Below are 25,023 nucleotides of genomic sequence, written 5' to 3'. Positions count from 1 at the left end.
TGGCAAAGAAAAGGGGCAATAACAAGACAATTCTATAGTTGCCAGCTCATCCAGGGGACAGGAGGTGCTCCTCCTGTAGGAACACTGAATGTGACAATTGCAGTTCTCAACCGTGTGCAGCACCAGCGTAGGATTGTTATCTTTCATAGACCGTTCTGACAGCTGATTTGTCCTCAGGGCTTAAAAACCAGTGGATCCCAGACTGAAGAGACTATGTATAACTTGAGCTGTTACAACCCCAGTTCCTTTATCCTTGTTGGAATACCTGGCCTGGAGAAGTTCCACATCTGGATTGGGATTCCCTTTTGTGTCATCTATGTTGTGGCTATCGTGGGCAATTGCATCATTCTCTACCTCATTGCAGTTGAGCGCAGCCTCCATGAACCCATGTTTTTCTTCCTCTCTATGCTGGCTAACACAGACCTCATCCTGTCGACTGCCACAGTGCCTAAACTGCTCAGTAACCTGTGGTGTGGCTCCCAGGAAATAACCTTCTCTGGTTGTCTCACCCAGATGTTCTTCCTTCACTTCAGCTTTGTAGTGGACTCAGCCATTCTATTGGCCATGGCATTTGATCGCTATGTGGCCATCTGCTTCCCTTTGAGATACACCACCATCCTGACTCCACAGGTGATCATCAAGCTTGTGGCAAGCATTGTTGTAAGGAGCTTCTCTGTCATCCTGCCAGATGTTTTTCTGCTCAAACGGTTACCTTTCTGCGGGACACGAATCATCCCACACACATACTGTGAGCATATAGGGGTTGCTCGCCTTTCCTCTGCTGACATCTCCATCAACATCTGGTATGGATTTTCTGTGCCTCTCATGACTGTCATCTCAGATGTGATCTTTATTGCTGTTTCCTACACCTTCATCCTGCATGCTGTCTTTCAACTCTCGTCCCAGGGTGCCCGCCAAAAGGCCCTCAGCACCTGCGGCTCTCATGTCTGTGTTATTCTCATGTTTTACACACCTGCCTTCTTCTCCATCCTGGCTCATCGCTTTGGGCACAGTGTCCCTCGAAATGTGCTCATCCTATTTGCCAACCTCTATGTGACTATTCCTCCTGCTCTAAATCCCATTGTTTATGGAGTGAAAACCAAGCAGATCCAGGACAGATGTATCCTCCTTTTCTCTTTGAAGAAGACACAATGAGTGGGGAGGGCCACTGAGGGAGAAATTTAGGTAAAATTGGTTAGGTGAAGTTTTATATAACACAGGAAGACGTAAAAATAAAGCTCTAACTCCTATTAATTTTAGAGCTCTACCCATGTGTAAAGTCTAAGCAGGAGTGAGAGGGGAGAAAGAAAATCTTCAATACTTATAGAAAATCAAGGGCTTTCTTGCTTTAGTTTTCTCCTCCCTTGTATGAAGAAGGTAATGATGGGTATAGAAGAGCACTAAAACTAAAGTTTACATCTTTCCTATTGCGAATTTGAGATAGTTGAATGTTAGATATTTCCCACCATGCAACTCATCCCTGTGTTTCTCAGTTTCTGAATTAAAGGAAAAGCTTCCTGTTTTCTCTCTTTAAGCAGCTATCAATTCTCTTTACTACAACTATCAAACTTACTGCTTCACACTTCAGTCCTGATTCTGCACATTCTTAATCCCTCATCCTGTGTCCTTTATTTGCTTTACTTTTCCCCTACCTATCTCAGATTACATAGATTTGATTATCTTTTGTGTCTATTTTCAGTTGTATGTTCCAAGAAAGTTTCACTACCCTTGGTCCATATTTTACAAGTATTAATATGTTTAATTAAAAAATAATTATGAGAAAGTAGTATTAGTTCATTCATTTCACAGACAAGGAAACTGAGACTTATAAAGATTACAGAAAAATAATTAGTAGATTTAGGATCCAAACACAGGCTTGTCTGGTTCTGAATTCTTTATTCAATTGCTTCCTGACTTGCAAACTTCTCAAACTTTATTTCTCCAAAACCGACCTGGAAGCTCACTAATTTCTGCTATGGAAAGGAAAAGGAAACAGTGCTTTTCCTTTTCTGCCTTCCTTTAAGGTAAATGACATCACCACAAACGTTAATTACAAAGCCAGAAACCTGTGGCTGTCCTAACTTATCACCCTCCAACAAAATTAACTGAATAACTCAATGTTTGAGTTGAATATTTGATTTTGAGGTTCTAATAAGTCATTCCAGTAGATAAATACATCACATTTTCACCTTTATATTGGCCATCAAGCTGGTCTTGGCCCTTATCTGTTATCTGTCTCTTGGAGAGTATAAAAGTTCCAACCCTGTTCCACTCTATAAAAACCAGCATAATCATTTTGTAATTTACATAATTGTGTTACTTTGTGCCTTGAAACTCTTCAGTAATTCCATTGTCTTCAAGATCATACATAAGTACTGTCCTTAGGATCACTGCAGGGAATGGAAAACTTTAAGGAAAAGAGCAATCTTCCATGATACTCAGAGCCTAGGACTTAATTTATATTTACTTATACTTCATTTATATTTATTTTCACTTCATTTGCACTTCCCTGACAAATTATTGAGCAAGAAATTGCAGACAAATTATTATATAATATTATAATAAGGACAAATTATTTGAGAAAGGAATTGCAGAAGGGATAGTCTTCTTTTGTGTTGTCCTACTCAGTGTCCTGTTATTTTATAAAAAATAACAAATAAAAAATTTTATAAACAATAAAACTTTGGGTGAGTAGAGTATGTATTGGGTAGAGTTGGATGGGAGCCAGCCCTGTTCCTTTTAATAAACTGTTCCAGGATAAAAACATCTATTTCCTAAAATCTCCACTGGTAAAGAAGTCATACATTTAATCAAGATGAACATATTACATTACTTGGGAGTAAGAAGTAAAGCTCAGCAGGGTGCTTACATTTTGTAGGCATTTGATGATTTGCTACACCCAAGCATATGTGGGTTGGACCCACACTCTATGCAGCAGAAGGCAATCGTAAACCACTGCTGCATTTTCTTTTCTCAATCTCTTTTTCATCTTTCTTTTTTTTTGAAAGATTTTTTTTTATTGGGGTGACAATTGTTAGTAAAGTTACATAGATTTCAGGTGTACAATTCTGTATTACATCGTCTATAAATCCCACTGTGTGTTCACCACCCAGAGTCAGTTCTTCCATCACCATATATTTGATCCCCCTTACCCTCATCTCCCTCCCCCCAACCCCCTTACCCTCTGGTAACCACTATTGTCCGTGTCTATGAGTTTTTGTTTCTCATTTGTTTGTCTTGTTCTTTTGTTGTTTTCATCTTTCTTACTGTGCAAACCCTCTGATGAGACTGTTTGCTCATTCATAGAGTTGCCAGGCGTTGGAGCTGACTGGACACCAGGTAGCAATAAGAAGTAAGGTGTAAAATTGGCATAACGAGATAAGATCCTGTGTATGTGTGTGTTGACATATTCTTTGATGTCTGTAGTGTGCTTTAAGCAGTTCAGAAAAGGCACATGCAGGTGCTGCTTTACTCATGCCACTATTCTAAACTGTCATACTTATTTGCTTATGTATTTATGTATTTATGCCTTGACAGCAGAAGCTTAGTCCTAGGCATCTTCTCATACCCTGTCTTACCTGACACACTATGTGTTCTCAATAAAGGTTTCATGCATATTCAAACTTCATCGTAAGTCCCTTCTTCCATATCATCCCTGACTTTTCCTTTCTTCCTTCTCTATCCAGCTTAGATTCCATAGTATATTATTTCAGTCGTGTCTTATTTATCTTAAACTCAACTGTCTCTTTTACATACTCAATTGAAAAAAAATTCAAGAATCTTAATGAAGGTAGCCCTGTATTTTGGGGAAGTTGGAGAAAATGGCCCCAAGGGGGCTGAATAATACTGCTGTTAATAAATTAAGAAAGTACCTCACCATACTCGCTGAGTTTTGCTTCCCAAATACATAAAATTTCTTTTTTCTCTTCCACTTATGCCTTGGCAATTCCTGTTTATCTTCAATAAAAAATCCTTCCTCAGATATTTCTTATTTAATCTTATACATTAAGATTAGTACCTCATACATATTATTATTGCACTTTGTATTTCAAATGTACTTTTTGTTTTCAAACTTATCTCAACCTTAATAAGGTGATTGCTTGTATACGTAGTGGTTTAATGTCTATGCCCTCCCTTATGTCGTTGAGGACCAGGCTAGCATCTGCCTTGCTTACCATTGCATTTCTATCACCTAGTTCATAATGGGCATGCAATAAATATTTTCTGAACACAAGGGTTGAAACAAATGAGTTTAATTAATAAATAAAATCTCTATTTTGCATAGTGGGAAGCTGGCTGGATTTGTAACTCAATCTAATCAGAGAGAAAATTATGGAGAGTCATGGAGACTTATTTTCCCTACATTAGGGTAATAGTTGTTTCTCCACTAATTCTTCAGAGTTCTTTAAATTAAAAATTTCCAAGTTATTATTCCCTTTTCATAGATGAAAAAACTGACTTCCAGAGCAGTTAAATATTTTGTTAGAGCACAAAGGAAGGGAATGAGTGGAATAAGGGATAAATCCCAGGTTTTTGGCCACTAAACATTGAAGATAGACCTCCTTGTTGGACCAGTGGGAGGTTGCACAGAGGGTTTTCCTGTTGGAAGCATGAGACTGTACTCAGGATGACTACCTATAATTTTAGACCTGCATGTATTTGTGTTAGAGATTTGCCCCACACAAATAGAGTACTACTCTGTACTCTAAATAGTGGACTGAACACAAAGTTAATGATGATTCACCACTGAGAGAAGATGGAGAGAACTGCCAGGAAGACTGAACATTGAGGTAAGTATCTGAAAAGAAAGGCCTCTTCACATCTGGAGGGATGGCAGTCACAGTGAGAAACGTCTCTAGGGTTTTATTAACTAAGGCTAGAAGCTGATTTCTTTATTTCAACAGACATTTATTGATTATCCACTATGAAATAAGCTCTGCCAGGGATTCGGGGAAATAATGAAACAGTTCCTGTACAGTAAGTTTTAAGAATTCTAGGCTGGGCCTGGAGACATGGCAGAGCTGACTCTTGACAGAGGTTTTTGTTTGTTTATTTGTTTGTTTGTTTGTTAATCAAATGACTGATCAAGCTAGATCAAAACCTGGCTGAGACTCATATATGCTACCAGCCTTGATTCTACAATTCCCAAGCCACCACTAATGAGCAGAGTTGTAAATTTTTAAACTGGAAAAGTGTTAATTTTGTTAAATACTGTCTCATGTCCTAAACTGATGGGGTCATGGGGGTAGGGCTAGGTCTAGGGGTAGGCATAGGGCTAGAGGTATGGATAGGGGTAGAGGTAGGGGTAGGGCTAAGGTTAGGGCAAGGGCTAGGGATAGGTCTAGGGCTAGGGGTAGGGTTAGGGGTAGGGGTAGGGGTAGGGCTAGTGGTAGGCCTAGAGCTAGGGGTAGGGCTAGGGGTAGGCCTAGGGCTAGGGGTAGGGCTAGGGGTAGGCCTAGGGCTAGGGCTAGGGCTAGGGGTAGCGGTAGGTGTAGGGCTTGGGGTAGGCGTAGGGCTGGGGGTAGGGCTAGATGTAGGCCTAGGGCTAGGGTTAGGGCTATATATGAAAAGTAATAATAACTTGCTGTTTAAAGCCAATAAATTTGGGGATGGTTAGTTATAGTGATAGGTAAATAATGCAGAAATTGGCAATAGGAAGTGGGGTCTTAGTGTAACTAAAACCTAAAACATGTGGTATTATCTTTGGAATAAGGCAGCAGACAGAAGCTAAAAGGGCCTTGAGGAGGCTGTTGATGAAGGCTTGAAAGACAGTAAGGAAGTTATCATTGAAGCCTGGAGAAAAAGTTATGAGTTGCAGAAAGTTTGGCAATAACATAGCTTACAGTAATATGGAAAACAGAAAATATACCTAATTAACCGATGCATTTGGACAAGGAGATTTTGGAGCAGAGTGTTGAAAGTACCAACATTATTTTTATGCTACATATGATAAGGTACAGATAAAGAGATATGAGCTAAAAGTGAAATTATTTATTGTTCAAAAAGAATTTAGAGTAAATACAAAGGAGTCAAGTTTATGTGGGTTGAAATAAAAAAATTGACTTCCACCCCACCTCAGCCTCTCCAAATGACAAAAGACTCTCAAAAGAAAGAAAAAACTGGCTCAAGGTGCAATATAATTTCTATGATGAGGCTGTAAGACCTTTTGATAAGAATAGAAAACTATTTAAGGGTTTACTTAATAAATCTTTTCAATTAGAAAAAGAAGCTTCTAAGAACCTTAAGGATATTTTTCCAGCTAACCATAACTCCCAGCCCAAATCATACAGAAAGCAATCTGGGAGATATCTGTGGATGTGCCTTTTGTCTGACAGTGTAAACCCTAAAAGATTCATATAGAACTCACAGTTTTTAAGAGAAATGTACGATGCAAGCACCATCAGCTTGGACTAAATGGCACAGTTAGTGCAAAATGAACAGAGGGCTTTGGATCTTCAACTTCATTAGGCAGGAAGCAGTTTGAGAAAGGTATTAAGATGTAAATAGAGATGATTTTTCATTGAAAAGCAAATATGACATAGAATATAGAGCCAATTGCCCAGAAGTTGTTGTAGTTAAGAGCCATGGAGAATCATTCCCAGGGAGCAGGAATGGTTCCTTATCAAAAAACTGGTGATATATCTCTGGCTGGATTTTATTAATTTTCAATGCACCAGTTAGTAACTATAATATGGCTCTCTCAATATTTTACATATGAGTATCAATTGTACTTATTGTATCTCTGTATCACCATTGTATGTTGGTTATATAGGCAGCTGATTTCTTTCTCGTTTCTTTACTACACAGATCTTCAAATTGAGAGGAACCACATTCAGGCAGTTGTATTCAAGGAATTGAATACAAGGAGCCCTACTGACACTTTGTCTTGATTTAGAGGTTGTGATCCTGGACTTTGAACTAATCCCATGATGGGAATGAGACTTTGGGATCTTAGGGAAAAGATGAATTTATTTTGCATGTAGGTGAATATATACATTACTGATCAAAAGGTGGTCACAAGGTGGACTGTTACAGGGTTTTTTCCCCCCAAAAGATGGCCAAAAAAATATCTTGCATCCCATATATTTTTCTGCAATATGATCTTGCCACTCCTACAGAAAGTGCAGTCTAATTCCACTTCCCTTTTATCTGGGATAGCCTTAGCAACTTCTTGAGAAAAGAATACAATAGATGTGACATTTCAGGATATTCAAGGCTAGATTATAAAACACTTACATATTCCTCATTGGTGTCTTTGGACTTTTGATTTTTTCCCCCTGTACAAATGTCCGTTGTTTTATTTATTTAAAATAACTTATATGCTCAAGCAAGGAACTGCAATTTAAATAACAATATATATTTTAATTTATTGGGGTGACAATTGTTAGTAAAATCACATGGATTTCAAGTGTACAATTCTGTATTACATCATCTATAAATCCCATCATGTGTTCACCACTCAGAGTCAGTTCTCCTTTCATCACCATATATTTGATCCCCCTTACCCTCATCTCCCACCACTAACCTCTGGTAACCACTGGTAACCTCTTGCAACCACTGGTAACCTCTGGTAACCACTAACTATTGTCTGTGCCTATGAGTTTTTGTTTCTCATTTGTTTGTCTTGTTCTTTTGTTGTTTTTGGTTTATATACCACATATCAGTGAAATCATATGGTTCTCTGCTTTTTCTGTCTGACTTATTTTGCTTAGCATTATACTCTCAAGATCCATCCATGTTGTCACAAATGTTCCTATATCATCTTTTCTTACCGTCGAATAGTATTCCATGGTGTATATATACCACAACTTCTTAATCCATTCATCTATTGAAGGACATTTTGGTTGTTTACATGTCTTGGCCACCGTAAACAAAGCTATAATGAACATTGGAGGGACGTTTGATTTTTTTGATGCTGTCTCTAGAACACAGCTGTTCTACCGTGAGTTTTCCAGGCCAAATGGAGAGTTTGTGTGTTTGACATCCTGGCCAGGCTCCTAGTTAATAGCCAGAATCAATTGCATCAATTTCAGTTAAGCTTAGAGATGACTATAGCTCCATCCAAAATCTGTTGCAGCCACATGAGAGACCCCAAATGACAACTGCCCAACTGATCCCAGTGAATCTGCATAATCATAAGAGATAATAACAAATTGTTTTAAACCACTATATTTTGGGGTAGTTTTGTTATGCAATAGTCAATAACTGGAAAAATTTGATTTTCTATACTCTATGTTTTTTCTTCAAAGATCTTGATCATCTTACCTAATCTTCTGAATTCCTTGCAAATACCTTAGAATTTGTATCAATAATAAATTGATCTTATTACCTTATCATCTTTTCACATTTCTTCATTTTTCTCATTTCTTATTTCTCCTTACTAACATTAATTTATGGTTCATTCTTAGAATTACTGTTTAACAGAAATTCTCTCTTTCTCTCTCCCTCCCTCTCTTCCTAATACAAACACAAATACACTATGTGTATACACACATGTGCACACACACATACACACACACACACACACACACACACACACTTGATTGTTATTTTTCAGCAGCTCTCTCTAAATTCAACTCTCCACTCACTTTGTGCTTGCAGCCATGGGATAAAAGTTGTAAATGTGCTGACACCTTCTTTTAAACTTAGGAATGCTAAACTCAAGAATATTTTTAGTTAGACAACATACAATTTGAGAATAAAAAGGGAAACTACTAGTAATGTCACTTAGACAACAAATATAAATTGGGATTTTCCTGAGCATATTGGGATATATGGCCACCTACCGTTTGTGTTTCATGGCAATTATATTACATTTCTCTTTCCATTTTTTCTCACACTCTTTAAATGATTATTTTATACCTTCTTTTATCTCCTCAAACCTCCAATATTTTCTTTGCTACCATCATTCTCTGTTATAAATGACCTTGCTTTTACCTGCCTGGAAACAGAAGCAAAAAAAGAGAAAATCTCTACAGACATCCACAACTAACGTGTTTCCCTGAAAACAGTCTTATATTAATTTTTGCTCCATTAGGGCTTATTTTCAGGGGATGTCTTATTTTTTCATGTACAACAATCTATATTTATTCAAATACAGTCATGGCATCTTCTTCTGGAACATCGTCATAACATACTGAATGTGTCTGTCTGGCTCAGATCTTAACTGGGTCTTATTTCGGGGGTAGGTTTTATTCTTGGGGAAAGACAGTACACCCACTCACCTATCTACATCCACACATTTATTTGTATTTTCACTCTGGTTACTATGGATGCCAAGGTCAAACTCTCCACTTGTGCACTAAATTTCATTGTGTAAGCCTACTTAAAGCAATCATTTCAACAGTTCTCTCATTCTTAAATTATCAAATTTCATTCTATATTGGATCTTTCTCCATCAGTATAGAAACTGGATGGTATTTCTCTAACCTTAAAATTCTTTCTGGCTACAGTTCCCTTCCACTTATTACCCCAATTCTCTACTTCCCTTTGCAGCACAACACCTTGTGAGATTTGTCTATGTTTACTGGTTCTGATACTTCTCACCCATTTTGACTTTAACTCACTCCTATTTGAATTTCACATTACCACTGCACAATGCTGTCCTTATGGTCAATAATGACTGCAGTTGCTAAAACTAGTGGTCTCAGTCTTCTTATTTCTTGACTTATCACCAATACTTTATATAGTTGACCATTTCCTCCTGTTTGAATCACTTCCTTCACTTGGCTTCAGTGGTTTTCCTTCTATCTCGAAAGTACTCCTTACTTGTGTCTTTCACTAGTACTTCCTCATGACATAGTCTTTATTAGGGATTAGTTTTTGCTGCTCTTTAAATAATTCACCTTTTTAAAAATCTCATTTAACATCATAGCTATAAATATCATTATGATGCTGATTAACAAACGTGTATCTCCAGTGTGGACCTTTTCTCTCAAGTTTTGACTCTTGCCTTAAAGCCCTATTCACACTTGTGACCCCTTCTCCTCCCTTAAGAAATGGCCAAACTTTAAGAGAAGACTCTGATATGAATGATTTTTCTCCCCAGAGATCTCATTTGCAAATTCACCTCTACTTTTAGCAGCTGAGGCCACCCACAGCCTCTCTGGACCAAAAATTCTTGAGAGGGTGGAGATAAGTGGGACCAAATCTCAGATCTAGGAACTATTCTACTTGGGCTGGATCAAGATTTTGCTAATGCTGCTGACCACCGAGGTTGGGGTGAGTGTTGAATGTATGCAATGGACAGAAAATTAAGACTAAGGACAAGTATTCAAAGCCAGGAGCAGAGGTAGGGAAAGATAGAGAGAGATGGCAATCATACAAAGATATTGAGATCAGGCATGTTCAGGGTTGTATGCCCGTAAACGTCGCTGGCTGCCATACACCTGAAACTAATATAATATTGAATGTCAACTGTAATTTAAAAATTAAAAGAAAATAATTTTAAAAATAAAAACTAAATAAGATATTAATATCCTTGACTAGTTCAGATCTCATCTCAGATTATTCCCTGAATTCTATTATAGGAGATACAGTTCCTTGGATCCCTCAGGTATTTGGGTAACCTTATTGCATAGAAAATTTTTCATTAGTAAGTACTTATTTTCTGTGCGCTTGAATCCTTTCTACTGCAGTTAGAGATTTTATTCTCTTGCTATTTTCCTTATGGTTTCAAGACAAGCCAGTCAGATAGATCTCTAGAAACAGCCTTTCTTAAAATGATGTCAGAATTTATTGACAATAACTGCATCTTATTCTCACTTATATCGTGATGCCAGCCAGACAAATATAAAGCTATAAATATTTGCTAGATGGTAACCTTGTTCTTGAGAACCTAGGACCTTCACAGTGTCATTAGAGAGACTAGAGGATCAGAAAACTCATTTGATTTGCAGTTGCCCCCGTGTCTGAGTAGAGCTCGTACCCTCCAAATATAATTCCCTAATTCTCTCCTGTAATTTCACATGCAGAAAACTTGGAAGCGCACAAAGCTTGGAATCCCTACTTCAGCATCCCCAGGTTCTTTTCTAGGGCAAAATCAGGTGACTGACTCATTGAACAGTTTAATAGAAGTTTTTTAACAGAAATAAAACACACATTTTTTTAACAGAAATAAGACACACATTTTTTCATTCTTACTCTTTCTTAGTGGCAGCACAGAATGTGCTCATTCCTTTTGTATTGAAGAAGCCAAATATCACAATTGTTTCTTGGTCCCAAAAATGATTAGGGAGCCTCAATGACATTGGTATATTGATGGGATTGAGGTAATTGAGGAAACATTCCATCTCATGTCTTGTGAGATTCCATCTAACCCAGCTAACTGAGGACCGGTCTTACATATCCCTGAAAATAGTTTTTGATTTAAGAGGGTGAAACCCTCAGTGCCCTCACCATGGGATTACAGACTCAAGAAAGGCCAACATGATTTTCAGTTTGAGGAACTAAATCCTAAATTAGTTTAGGATTAGTTCCTCAAACTAAATTAGTTTGAGGAACTAATTCCTTTGCTGTTGCAAATGTTTCCTCATTTTAGAGGTACATGGTGAGGGAGTACATGGTAAAACCAATGGACTGAGAGATATGCAAAATCATGAAAAATAGCACTGAGCATCATAACGAATGTTTATTAAATCAAAGAGAATGTAGTATGCACTTTATATGATTTTTCTCAATCTCTGAAAACCCCTATGAAGTATTATTATCTCTACTTTATTTTAGAAAACTCAGGACAGAGGGGAAAAAACAATTGCTTAAGGTAATACAGTTAGCAAGTAACTGCAGTCGGATAAAATTTTGAACCCAGGGACCTGAATCTTGGCTCTCTGATCTCTTATTTTACAGACTGGATCACATAAGGAGGTGATGATTCTGGGAGCTGAGTTGTACAAGAGATGTTTGAGTCATTTCAGGAAGACTCATATTTTGAGACTGAATTTCATTTTTTCAGGAGGATTTTTCTGACTCTGTGTTATATTCTGTTGAGTAGACTCTGATGCCTGGTGACTCCATGAATGAGTGATGTCCATGATATCCTGTCCTCAACAGCCCTACTCAGCTCCTATAGATTCATGCCTATGGCTTTTTTTATGAAGTCAATCCATCTCTGAGTAGGTACTGACTTGTGTAACTTTTCTTCATAGCATATATCAGTGTAACATTTTAACACATATATTGAAGATTATTTAATTAATTGTCTTTTCATTAGAAAACCTTAATATATCATAGAACATGCCCATTATTACTCTTTAGTATATGTCAAATATCTAGAAGAATGCCTGGCACATAGTATACTCTCAATAAACTTTTTTAACAAAGTAAATAAAAGAGAAGCGTTAGAAAGGATATTAGTGTTCATAAAATAAAAGCCTAAGATATTGATGAGGAATCATGCCTGCTTGATGTGGATTCTGTTTACAGACATTGACTTAATAAAAAGAAAACATTCTCAGAATCAGAGGGTCTAAACTTGAGAATGGCTGCCTCAAAAATGCACATATTTTTTGCCACTAGATTTGTATAAACAACTGCAACTTGACCACTTTTCAAGGTATCACAAGTAGGATACAAGCACTATATAATTATTGAACTATATACATGTTTTGTGATGTATTTTCCAACTAGATGAAAAGATTATATTCCACTGATTTATCTATTATTTAAAAATCTCTGGCCTTTCCAGGATAGAAGTAAAAAATATTTACACTTTTCCAAGATGGACACCGATATGTTTATAATCACTCTTTTTCTTCTGTTATAACTTGATTTTTGAGTTTTTAAGGATATGCATAGTTACAGAATTGGCAGTAAATTCTATGATTTGGCTTTAAAATTCAAATAAAATAATAATTTCATTAGCAACTAAAACTTGTAATAACATTACTGCCTGTATAATTTATAGCCATAGTAACTGTTATCATATAGTAGCAAACTTGCAGTAGTGCATGCGAAATGCATACAGTATGGTAATTAATAAAAAAATAGTCTTTTAATAATTTAGTTGCAGATGAATAGGGGATCGAAGGAAGTATATTCTTTTTTTTTCTATCCAAGTTTTATGTTTTTATGTTTTTATTTTTTTATTAGTTTCAGGTGCACAAGACTAAGTAATACTTAGATGTTTATCATTTATATCCCTCACACTGTGTGGACCCCCCCCCCCATCCACTATCCCTCTGACATCGCACCGAGCCATTACATTTCCACTGTCTCTATTCCTAATGCTGTACTCCGTTTCTTGTAAGTATATACCTACATATATATACGTATATATATATAAAATTATAGTTGGCATTCATTATTGTTCAGCTTCAGGTGTACATTGCATTGATCAGGCATCTACGTCATCCCCGAGGTGGTTTCCCAAATGGGACATGTGTCCGTGGATACCCTACAAAATCTTTACAACATTATTGATTACGTTCCCCAAATTAATTTTCAAAACCCCGTGGCCATCTTGTGGCTATCGACTGTTTTCTAATCCCCTCATCTTCCCCCTTATCCCCACCCCCCTGCTCATCTAACAACCCTCAGTTTTTCCTCTGTCTCCAAAACTGTTTCTGATTAGTTCATTCACTTATTCTTTTCTTTAGATTCCACATATAAATGAGATCATATGGTACTTGTCTTTCTCTATCTGACTTATTTCACTTAACTTAATGTTCTCTAGGTCCATCCATGTTGTTGCAAATGGTAAGATTTCTTTCCTCTTGATGGCTGCATAATACTCCATTGTATAAATGTACCACAGCTTCTTAATCCAGTCATCTACTGATGGGCATTTTGGTTGTTTCTCAGTCTTGGCTATTGTCTATAGTGATGCAATAAACATAGGAGTGCACAAAGATTTTTGAATTGGAGTTTTGGGTTTCTCCGGATAGATACCTAGGAGTGGAATTACTGGATAATAGGGTAGTTCCATTTTCAGATTTTTGAGATACCTCCATACTGTTTTCCATAGTGGCTGCACCAATCTGCAATCCCACCAACAGTGCACAAGCGTTCCCTTTTCTCCACATCCGCACCAGCACTTTTTGTTTGTTGATTTATTGATGATAGCCATTTTGACTGGGGTGAGGTGGTATCTCATTGTGGTTTTTATTTGCATTTCTCTGATGGTTAGTGATGTTGAGCATTTCTTCATATGTCTGTTTGCCATCTGTATGTCCTTTTTAGAAAAATGTCTCTTCAAGTCCTCTGCCCATTTTTTAATTGGGTTGTTTGTTTTTCTGGAGTTGAGTTGAGTGAGTTTTTTTATAGATTTGTGATATTAACCCCTTATCAGATATATCATTGGCAAATATCTTTTCCCATTCAGTAGGATCCCTTTTTGTTTTATTGATGGTTTCCTTTGCTGTGAAAAAACTTTTTAGTTTGATGTAATCCCACAGGTTTATTTTTTTCTCTTACTTCCCTGGCGCGAGGGGATATATCAGTAAAAATCTTACTCCGGGTAATGTCTGTGAAGTTTCTTCCTATATTTTCTTCTGGGTATTTTATGGTTTCAGATCTTACATTTAAGTCTTTAAGCCATTTTGAATTTATTTTTGTATATGGTATAAGGAGGTGGTCCAGCTTCGTTTTTTTGCATGTGTCTGTCCAGGCTTCCCAGCACCATTTATTGAATAGACTGTCTTTACCCCATCATATATTTCTGCTTCCATTGTCGTAGATTAAATGGCCACTTGTGTCCACACACAGGGAAGGGGGAGAGCTCAGCAAAGAAACAATGGCCTCTGCCAGCTCCTCCATCCAGGAGAACGCTGCCTCTCCAGCCCTCATCAGAAGCCAGACAACTCAGTTCCCCACTGTATGTGCTTGCCACCTCTCCAGCCACTGCCCTAGTGCTGGAGCTCAGAGCAAGTGATTCTGTTGGGGGCTAAGTCCCTGCACAGTCCCTTTAAGAGGAGCACCTGAGAGTGCAGCCACCCTCAGTCTCACTCACTCACAATCTCTGCTGGTTTTCACAACCAGAAATTATGGCAACTTCTCTCTCCGGCACTGGAACCCTGGGCTGGGGTGGGGCTGGGATCTCACACTCCTCTGGGGGATGGGAGGGACCTCCACAGCCATAATATCCCTCCTGATATTTAATGATTACACGCAGGTGTGGGCCCAGCCAGTTTTGCATCTCTACCCTTCCTACCAGTCTGGAGGTGGCTTCTTCTGCAAGTCCTTAGTTGAAAGGCTTCAGTTCAGCTTGATTTTAAGTGAGTCTCAATAATGGTTGTTTTGTAGAGTAGTTGTAATTTTGGTGTCGTTCTGAGAGAAGCTAAACACAGTGTTTACCTACTGTACCGTCTTGGTTGTCCGAAGAGGCTTTTACAGAACTTTTGAGATCCTATCTTAGGTGTTTCCACATTCTAAAATTTGTTTTAGGTGAGAATGATTGGATGAATTTAATGTTGCCGTCCTTTCTAAACATGAGGTGTCCGAGTCCCAAAGACTGAACTTTAATAAGATAAGAATGATGATTCTGACTTCCTCTACAGGGATCTCTCAAGGTAAGATGGCTCCAAAGAAAAATGTTTCTTTCTCTGTTTTTAATTTCCTAGTGGCATAATTTTAAATCCACAGGCTAGTCACTCCAAGAAACCCACTCAGATTTAATTCATCACTAAGCCCTCAGATCTCTTCATTTCCTCTTCTATTCCCATAGTATGCTTCATCTTAAAGTTTTCCTGGAGTACACACCTGTGTGTCTCCTGGCCTGACTGGTCATGTCAAGGCTCATGCTTTAAAGTAGACAACACAAACCAAGGCAGATATGTTTTATAATCAAACTAACGCATGTGGCCATTCAAGAAAAAAGACAGAAATGTATTATATGGATACATTAGATTAGATTAGATTAGATGAGAAATGCATTAAAGAGTTTATAAGGAGCACATCTTGGAGCAGATAGAGTGAAAAGAACATGGTGGACATTGTAGATCTAGGGAGAGAATATCTTGTTTGATCCATAAGGAAAGCTCCCAAGAAGAAACACTTTTCAACCATGGCCACTTACCCAAATATGTTTTAAAAAATTACTTTTAATTGCAATATTCAATCCTTTATCCATTTTCCTGTTAAATATTGTTACCCTAAGTTATGTAAGGCATTGATGATGAATAGAAAGAAAAAATGAGATGCAAAAATTTCATAGTGTAATGGGCAAGAGGCATTAACATACATAATTATAAAACAAGTTTATATTTCCTAAGGAGGGTATGTTGAAGATGTATGGTTCCTGCACCACAGTTGAAGGATCATATTAGTAGATACGCTTCATAGAGAAAGATGTATCCACTTAGGTTTTGAATAACTGTTAGCAGCTTGGCCAGTGACCAAATGGGAATAGCAAAAAAAAAAAAAAAGAAAAAAAGAAAAAAAAAGCGCCATATAAAATTGTATGCAAGTGTGATAAAACATGATTAGAATATTTCCAAAATTAAATATGACTTAGATATGGATGGAACAGTAAGCATGTGGTAGAATGTGGTAGTAAATAATGCTAGATAAGTGAACAAGATCAAGAAGACCTTTGTATGCCATTGTCTCAAGATCTTAGTGGGTTGGTGCAGCCACTGTGGAAACAGTATGGATATACTTCAAAAAATTGAAAATGGAGCTACCTTATGACCCAGCAATTCCATTCATGGATATTTATTCAAAGAAATATAAAGCATTAATTTGAAAAATATATATATGCACCCCTATGTTTATTGCAGCACTATTCACAATAGCCAAGATATGGAAACAACTGAAATGCCCATTGATAGATGATTGGATAAAGAAACTGTGGTACATTTATACAATGGACTATTACTTGGCCATAAAACAGAATGAATTCTTACCATTTTCAACAACAGGGATGGACCTAGAGAATATTATGCTAAGTGAAATAAGTCAGACTGAGAAAGACAATTACCATATGATCTCACTTACATGTGGAATCTAAAGAACAGAATAAATGAGCAAACTAAACAGAAACAGACTTAGAGATACAGAGGAAAAACTGGTGGTTGCTAGGTGGGAGGCGGGTGGGAATGGGGGAGAAGGTGAAAGGATTAGAAAGTGCAAATTAGTAGTCATAATATAGTCAAGGGGATATGAAATACAGTTTGGGGAATATAATCAATAATGTAAAGATTATGTAGGGTATCTGACGGGCACTGGACTTACAAGGGGAATCACTTCATAGACTGCATAGATGCCTGACCAATATGCTATACATCTGAAACTGAAGTAGAATAATATTGAATGTCAACTATAATTAAATACACTCACACACGAAGTTTGTGAACAATTAAGTTCACGAACTCATCCTAGAAAAAGTGCTACATACCTCTTTGCTGAATATCACTACAGTCACCTTCGCAGTACTCCCCCTGGGAAGCTATGCACTGATGCCAGTGCCTAGTCCACCCTTCAAAGCAATTTTGGAATTCTTTTTCTGGAATGGCCATCAGAGCTGTCGTCGTATTACTCTTGATGTCCTGAATGTCATCAAAATGTCTTCCTTTCAATATTTCCTCTATCTTCGGGTAAAGAAAGAAGTCATTGGGGGCCAGATCAAGTGTGTAGGGAGGGTGTTCCAATACAGTTATTTGTTTACTGGCTAAAAACTCCTTCACAGACAGTGCCGTGTGAGCTGGTGCATTGTCGTGATACAAGAACGTTGGCAAAAAGTTTAGGTTGTCTAACTTTTTCATGCAGCCTTTTCAGCACTTCCAAATAGTAAACTTGGTTGTGGAATACAGCATTGTGAAGATAGTCAATGGTACTGTAACAGCCATATATAATGTTAGAAGGGTAGTAGGTTGGGGCGGGAGGACGGTGTTATCACTTTGTGAAGAGTGTAAGTGTCTATTACATTGCTTTGTACACATGAAACTAAAAAAAAGATCTTAGCAAGAAACAGATTGCATGCTCAAATTAGGTAATTTGAGTACAGTGTAATACAGAAACCAGTATCAAAGATGTGAGTCAGCATAGGGAAATCACAAGTGCTTGCGAAACCTCTGGGTTAGTGATAGCAGACAATGTTACAAAACTTGGATTCAAGGGTAAAGTGGAGGATATGGTTTCCAGTGGACCCAGAGCCAGAGAAAGCTGTTTCCAGAGAAATGCAGTCATCTTGCAACAATTCTGTTGGAAGGGAGCTGAAGGAATAAATCTCTGACCTTCTTCCAATCACCTGTCGATTTGGCAAAGGTGCCAAATTCATCCAGGAGTGAGAGGGTAGGGGAGTCTGTTGATGTAATTCAGTGTTGCAGGGCCTGGAACATGATGGAAAGTGATGGAGAGTAGACTAGAAGAGATTAATGCAAGATATCTCGCATAGCATACCCTAAGAAAAGTTATATTTGTATTTTAGCCAACTATATTCACATGCTGTTTCCCCGAAAATAAGATCGGGTCTTTTATTAATTTTTGCTCCAAAAGACACATTAGGGCTTATTTTCAGGGGATGTCTTGTACAACAATCTACATTTATTCAAATACAGTCATGTCATCCTCTTCTAGAACATTGTCATAACATACTAAATGCATCCATTTGGCTGACAAATTTAACTGGGGCTTATTTTCAGGGTAGGTCTTACTTTCAGGGAATCATGGTGTTAGAATATTTAGGCAGCAATGTAGAGGCTTCAGTGGAAGATGGAAATCCTGAAAGTGGGCATATTAGTTAAAAGCTATTTCAACAACCCAGGCCAAAAGAAAAAAGAAAAAAAATGAGGAAGGCATGAATTGTAGTAGAATTGTTGGGACAGAAAGGCAAGAAATTGAACGGGTATGTAGGAAGAATAAATGGCATCAACAATGACTTTCTTTCATTTTCTAACCACTTTTAGGAAGAGAGAGCCTACTGTTCTCTGTGTCATTATGCTCTCTGCATCTGTTCCCAATGACACTGCCTTCCATCCTTCCACATTTATTCTACTTGGAATCCCTGGGATGCAAGACCAGCACGTTTGGGTTGCCATTCCCTTTTGCTCCATGTATATCCTTGCTCTGGTTGGCAATGGTGCCATCCTCTACATCATCATGACAGATAGAGCTCTACACGAGCCAATGTACCTCTTTCTGTGTCTACTTTCCATCACTGACCTGGTACTCTGTTCAACCACATTGCCCAAGATGCTAACAATCTTCTGGCTTAGGTCCCACATAATTTCCTACCATGGCTGCCTCACCCAGATGTTTTTTGTTCACACTGTCTTTAGCACAGAGTCAGCTGTTCTACTGGCCATGGCTTTTGACCGCTATGTTGCTGTCTGCCATCCACTTCATTATACATCCATCCTCAACGCCATGATGATTGGGAAGATTGGTCTGGCATGTGTAGTCCGTGGCCTTATTTTTGTTTTTCCTTTTGTCATCCTCATTGAGCGCTTACCCTTCTGTGGACATCACATCATCCCCCACACCTACTGTGAGCACATGGGCATTGCCAAGCTGGCATGTGCCAGTATCAAGCCCAACACCATTTATGGTCTCACTGTGGCACTCTCAGTCACTGGCATGGATGTAGTCCTCATCGCCACCTCGTACGGCTTGATCCTGCGGGCTGTGCTGCGTCTGCCATCAAAGGATGCCCAATTCCGAGCATTTAGCACTTGTGGAGCCCACATCTGTGTGATTCTTGTCTTCTATATTCCTGCCTTTTTTTCCTTTTTCGTCCACCGCTTTGGCCATCAAGTACTTCCTCGTGTTCACATTATACTTGCGAACCTCTATCTCCTTGTACCCCCTGTTCTCAACCCTTTGGTCTATGGCATTAATACCAAACAGATACGCCTGAGAATAGTTAGCTTTTTTATGCGGAGGAGGTAGCTATACTCTCTGTGTACCCCAAAGACCAAGGGAAAAAGTTATAATTAATCTCACACTTCCTCCAGCATCTCTTTACCTTGAACTAGAGGTTGCTGATTCTGCTAATTCTAGCCAGGCAGTATCATGTGTTATCTGAGTTTTTGAAGTATTTAGAACTTATCTATACCTTCTCAATCAACAGAATGTCATCTTCCTGTAAACTAACATATGCCCTGTTAATGGGCCTATAGGTCTTGAATCTTCCTAGGGAAAGGTAAGGAAGTGATGTAGTTACATGTGAAAGTAAGAACAAACATTTATTCTCTCATTGTGCAGAAATCCCATGTGCTAGAAGTAAAGGAAAAGTGGTGATAAAAGAACTACTTACTTATAACTTCAAGAAATTGAGAACACACACACACACACACACACACACATACACTTATTGATTAGATTGATTGCTAGCACTTTCTTATACCAAGGGTATTTGCAGTGAGAGCATCAGTCGTACACCAGAGATGGCTGTGAGAGCCCATGAACCTTTGGATCTGGGATTCGGTTGAAATAATTCAAGATAACTACTGGGTGACTTATTGTGAGAAGTTTAGAAGTACATATATCAATGGAAAGCCATAATACAACTTTCTCAAGGAATGATTTCAAAAGGTGACACTTTGTAGCTAATATATTTACCTCATGACTGATGACCTTTGCAGTTTTTCTGATGTTCTAAGAATGATGCACATTACATGAAAATTATTTTTGGTCCACTGTAGACAGTCTGATCTTTTGTTTGCCTCATTTAGTTAATAGCCCTTTGGGTACATAAGAATTTCCAAGACAGAGTTTCCTGCTAGTGTTATCCAGGGTGTCCTAGACTATTCAGAGTTGACAAATTATCTTTCTCTAAACAACTGGCCTTCACTCTTTAGCACAGGCTACCTTTTACAGTAGCTGGGATTTTTGTTTTGTTTTGTTTTCATTTTTATTTATTTTCATTTTTTCACTTGTTTGTTTTTTGATGCCTTGGAAGAAATAAAAGCAAATAACCAGTCTACCCTTCTACACAATATATTAATCTTCTTCAGAGTCAATACTTTATCATATGTTTTTATTACCAGGAACTCTAAATTTTCTAAGACATTTCATTCCACTTTTTCCAACTTCAGGATCCATATCTTTTTCTTTTTCTAAGATCTAAGATTCAGCCTACACAGAATTGACTTAATTTGTAATGTGGTGTTTGAAGAATAAGGGTCATACAAACACAGTCCAGAATTTTTTATTGTGCTATTGTAAAATATATGTAACATAGATTAACATTCCAACCCATTACACTAAGCAATCATCATGACTATCCATTTACAAAACTTTTATCCCCACAAATAGCAACTTTGTAACCATTAAGCAGTAACTCTCCATCCCTCCTCTACTGCCTAAAGACTACAAGCCTTTTGCAACAACTTTAGAGACATTGTTCATTTATGTATTGTACAGGTAGTTGAGCATTCATTTAAAAGTGTGTATGGAGGATCAAGTATGTGCCAGATACGTTAGGCATTGAATTTCACAGGTGAGTAAGGCACAGTGACCAATCAGGAAACTCACATTCTAGGGAGAGTGGAAGTAAGGTAATTACAAAAGAATATGGCATTTGCAGTGAAAAGGAGTAAAATATATTGTTAGAGCAAAGGTGAAAATATGTTCATGTTACTTCTATTTTTTTCTTACAGTGAAGTAATCTTTATTGTATAATCCATCTTGATTCTAGGCCCTCATTTCATGAGCTCAGGCAAAAAGATGCAACCTGTTCCTAACTTGAGAGTATATTTTTGGTCTTCTCATGGTTTCCATTTTGGATAACTAAGTTATTTCTATGGAAAAATCCTATCAAAAATTGATTGTAATAAGATGTTTCCTATATATTGGGGAAAAGACAATAAACAAACAAACAAACAAACAAGCAAACAAAAAACAACCACGACTACTATTCTCCTCTGTTGGAAATTATTCAAATTCACCAACCTAAGAACCACCAGAACATATAGTGAAATAATAGGTTTCTTTGTCGTGCTGCAGAAAGTGAGAAAGCACCCAAGAACTGTTGTGAAACTCATAATGTGAGAGATAGAAAGGGATTTTATAGAATGTGAGCTTCTGCTTGATGATTTTTAAGGAAGTTTGGGGAAAATTCTAGGTTAGGTGTGGTCAAGAAATGTGGGTAATTTGGTGATTGGATCGTAATACTTTTTAAAAAATCTAGGAATATGAGGACCAATGTGAGTGAGAGGTCACATTGGTAATGAAAAAGCAGTTTACTCATGTTATCAGAAGATTTAATTCTGGATTGGCCTTCTTCTCCAGGCCTTCCAGACTTTGTTGCAGACTGGCCTGTGCATACATTGTTTTGGATTTCTTCAGATAAATAATCAGAAGTGGAATTGCTGGGTCATAAAACAGTTCTATTTTTAATTTTTTGAGGAAGCTCCATACTGTTTTCCATAGTGGCTGCAGGAATTTGCAATCCCACAAACGGTGCATGAGGCTTCCCTCTTCTCCAAATCCTCACCACTTGCTTCTTGATTTATTGCTGATGGCCATTCTGACAGGTGTGAGGTGATAGCTCCCTGTGGTGTTAATTTGCATTTCTCTGATGATTAGTGACGATGAGTATCTTTTCATATGTCTATTGGCCATGTGTATGTCCTCTTTGGAGAAATGTCTATTCAGGTCCTCTGCTTATTTTTCAATTGAATTCTTTTTTGGTGTTAAGTTGTATGAGTTATACATGTATTTTGAATATTGACCCCTTATTAGATGTATCATTAGCAGCTATATTCTCCCACTCAGTAGGTTGTCTTTTTGTTTTGTTGACAGCTTCCTTCGCTGCGCAAACAAGTTTTAGTTTGATGTAGTCCCATTTATTTATTTTTTTCTTTTGTTTCCTTTGCTGGAGGAGATATGGGGTGTGATCAAAATATACAGTGAATGTTTAAATTAAAAAATTGTCATAGTAAAAGACACATTGCCATTAAGTCCCCTCAAAATACTCCCCCTCACTTCAAACACACTTATCCCATTGTTCTTATAACTTTCTGAAGCAGTTCTGGAAGTCTTCTTTCGTGAGTGTCTTTAGTTGCTCTGTAATGGCTGCCTCAATGGAAGAGTCAGAAGAAGAAGAAGGAGAAGAAGGAAGAAGAGGAGGAGAAGGACGATGAGGACAAAGGGAAGGGAGGCAGAGGGAGAGGAGGAGAGAAACCAGTCTGTATTTCCTTCCATACCCTGGTTTTAGAAGTCAGTCATACCTTGTCACTTCTAACACATTCTTTTCACTAGAATTGAGTAACTGAGGCCAGCACATATTTAAGTGAGGGAACATAACTGGTACATCTCACAAATATAATGCTGAACAAATATCAAGATGCAGAAAAATGGCATGGTATAACACCTTTTAGGTAAAGCTTAAAATATGAATTATGATATTATGCAGTAATAAATTTAGTTTTAATATTTATGTAATAAAAGTATACAAAGTATAAAATGATATGGGAATGATAATGATACAATTTATTTCTGAAGGATAGGAAAACAAATGCCAGATGAATAAGCTGCAAAGGAAGGTCCTATTGTTTTTGTAACATTTTGTTTCTTAACCTACATTGTACATGTATGGATATATGTTATATTATTCTTCATAACCTTTGCATGTCCAAAATAGATGAAAATAAGAGAAATGTAGATTTGGCATTAGTAGACATGAAAACATCATAGGTGACGTGAGAAATACAGAGTTATTTAATTGTTTCTATGTAATTATATTATTTATAATCTATTTTTTCTTCACAGTTTTGAGATGTTGTCTTTCTTATATAACATATTGCATATATAGTTGGGTATTTATATTGATGGTATTTTGCTAGAAAAACTTGTCTATTTCTACTCCATAGTCTTATTGTTTAAAGTGCAACAGTTTTATAATACATTTTAATGTCTAGTAGGGTAAACCACACCCCTCTGTTACATCATTATTATCTTCAGATGTTGGTTCTTCCAGTTGAATTTCACAATCATTTTGTCAAGGTTCTAAGCAAAACAAATCATGGAAATTTGTTTGGATTGCTCTGAGTTTATAAATTCATGTAAGGACAAGGCATAGCCTTCAAACATAGTTCTATTTTGGGTTTTATAGATACAAGAAAACAAAATTGTAAGATTTCATGGACTGGGATGCATGTTTTGTTCATATTTAAATGAATTTATCTATTTGTTTATTTATTTCTTTGTTCATGTATTTGATACTTATTATATGCCCACATGTGGTCAAACATGTTAGTGACAGGGATATAGGATTTGGGGGAAAATCTGCCTGGGTCTATTACCCCAGAGCAGTGTGATTATCAAAGGGAAGGGTTAAAAGTTGTGACTGAAAGATGAGAGGTCTTTGGGTGATAGTAGAAGGCAGTTGACAGAACTTTGAGGGATTTTCTGCAAGAAAAGTTTCTTTAGAAGTTGTGCTCAGGGATTTGATGGGACAGTGGAAATAAAAAGATCTGGCCTAGGAAGATATGATTCTTTTTGGTTACTACCTGTCATTATCAGCCTTCAGGACCACCTTGGGACAGAGAGAAAATAGATGACTGAGCCAGGTTTTCTGCGTATTATTAGAGCATGTTATTACTTCTGCAAGGGGAGGCTCTGTAATTGTTCTATGAGGTCTGACAAGTAAGTTTGCAAATTTGTTGCAACGATGTTGGTAACCTTTTTTTGATATCAGAGAGATTATTCATTATGAATTTGTACCAACTGGACAAACAGTTAACCAAGTTTACTATTTGGAAGTGCTGCAAAGGCTGCGTGAAAAAGTTAGAATTTTTCACCAACAGTTCATGGCTCTTGCTTCATGACAATGCACCAGCTCACACGCCACTGTCTGTGAGGGAATTTTTAGCCAGTAAACAAATTACTGTATTGGAATACCCTACCTACTCACCTGATCTGGTCCCCGTCACTTCTTTCTTTACCAGAAGATGAAGGAAATATTGAAAGGAAAACATTTTGATGATATTCAGGACATCAAGGGTAGTACGATGACAGCTCTGATGGCCATTCCAGAAAGAGTTCCAAAATTGCTTTGAAGGGTGGACTAGGAGCTGGTGTCGGTACATAGCTTCCCAAGGGAAGTAATTCGAAGGTGACTAGTGATATTCAGCAATGAGATAT

The 25,023-nt window shown here is 37.5% G+C and overlaps 2 protein-coding genes across 2 annotated transcripts; both read left to right on the top strand.

The window, feature by feature from the left end:
* Window positions 1-213: 213 nt before the first annotated feature.
* Window positions 214-1,155, top strand: LOC308503836 (olfactory receptor 52H1-like; the record flags this gene model as incomplete). Its single annotated transcript, XM_081063500.1, has 1 exon — window positions 214-1,155. One exon carries the CDS (start codon window positions 214-216, stop codon window positions 1,153-1,155), a length of 942 nt encoding a protein of 313 aa, XP_080919626.1.
* Window positions 1,156-18,810: 17,655 nt separating this feature from the next.
* LOC308503788 (olfactory receptor 52D1-like) lies at window positions 18,811-19,824 on the top strand (the record flags this gene model as incomplete). Its single annotated transcript, XM_081063451.1, has 1 exon — window positions 18,811-19,824. The coding sequence occupies one exon, from the start codon at window positions 18,811-18,813 to the stop codon at window positions 19,822-19,824; it is 1,014 nt and encodes a 337-aa protein (XP_080919577.1).
* Between the last annotated feature and the right edge of the window lie 5,199 nt (window positions 19,825-25,023).

The sequence above is a fragment of the Rhinolophus hipposideros genome, assembly GCF_964194185.1.
Source record: "Rhinolophus hipposideros genome assembly, chromosome: 10".
Classification (NCBI taxonomy): domain Eukaryota; kingdom Metazoa; phylum Chordata; class Mammalia; order Chiroptera; family Rhinolophidae; genus Rhinolophus; species Rhinolophus hipposideros.
The sequence above is the reverse complement of the archived record's forward strand: the minus strand, read 5'-3'. Positions and strand labels throughout refer to the sequence as shown.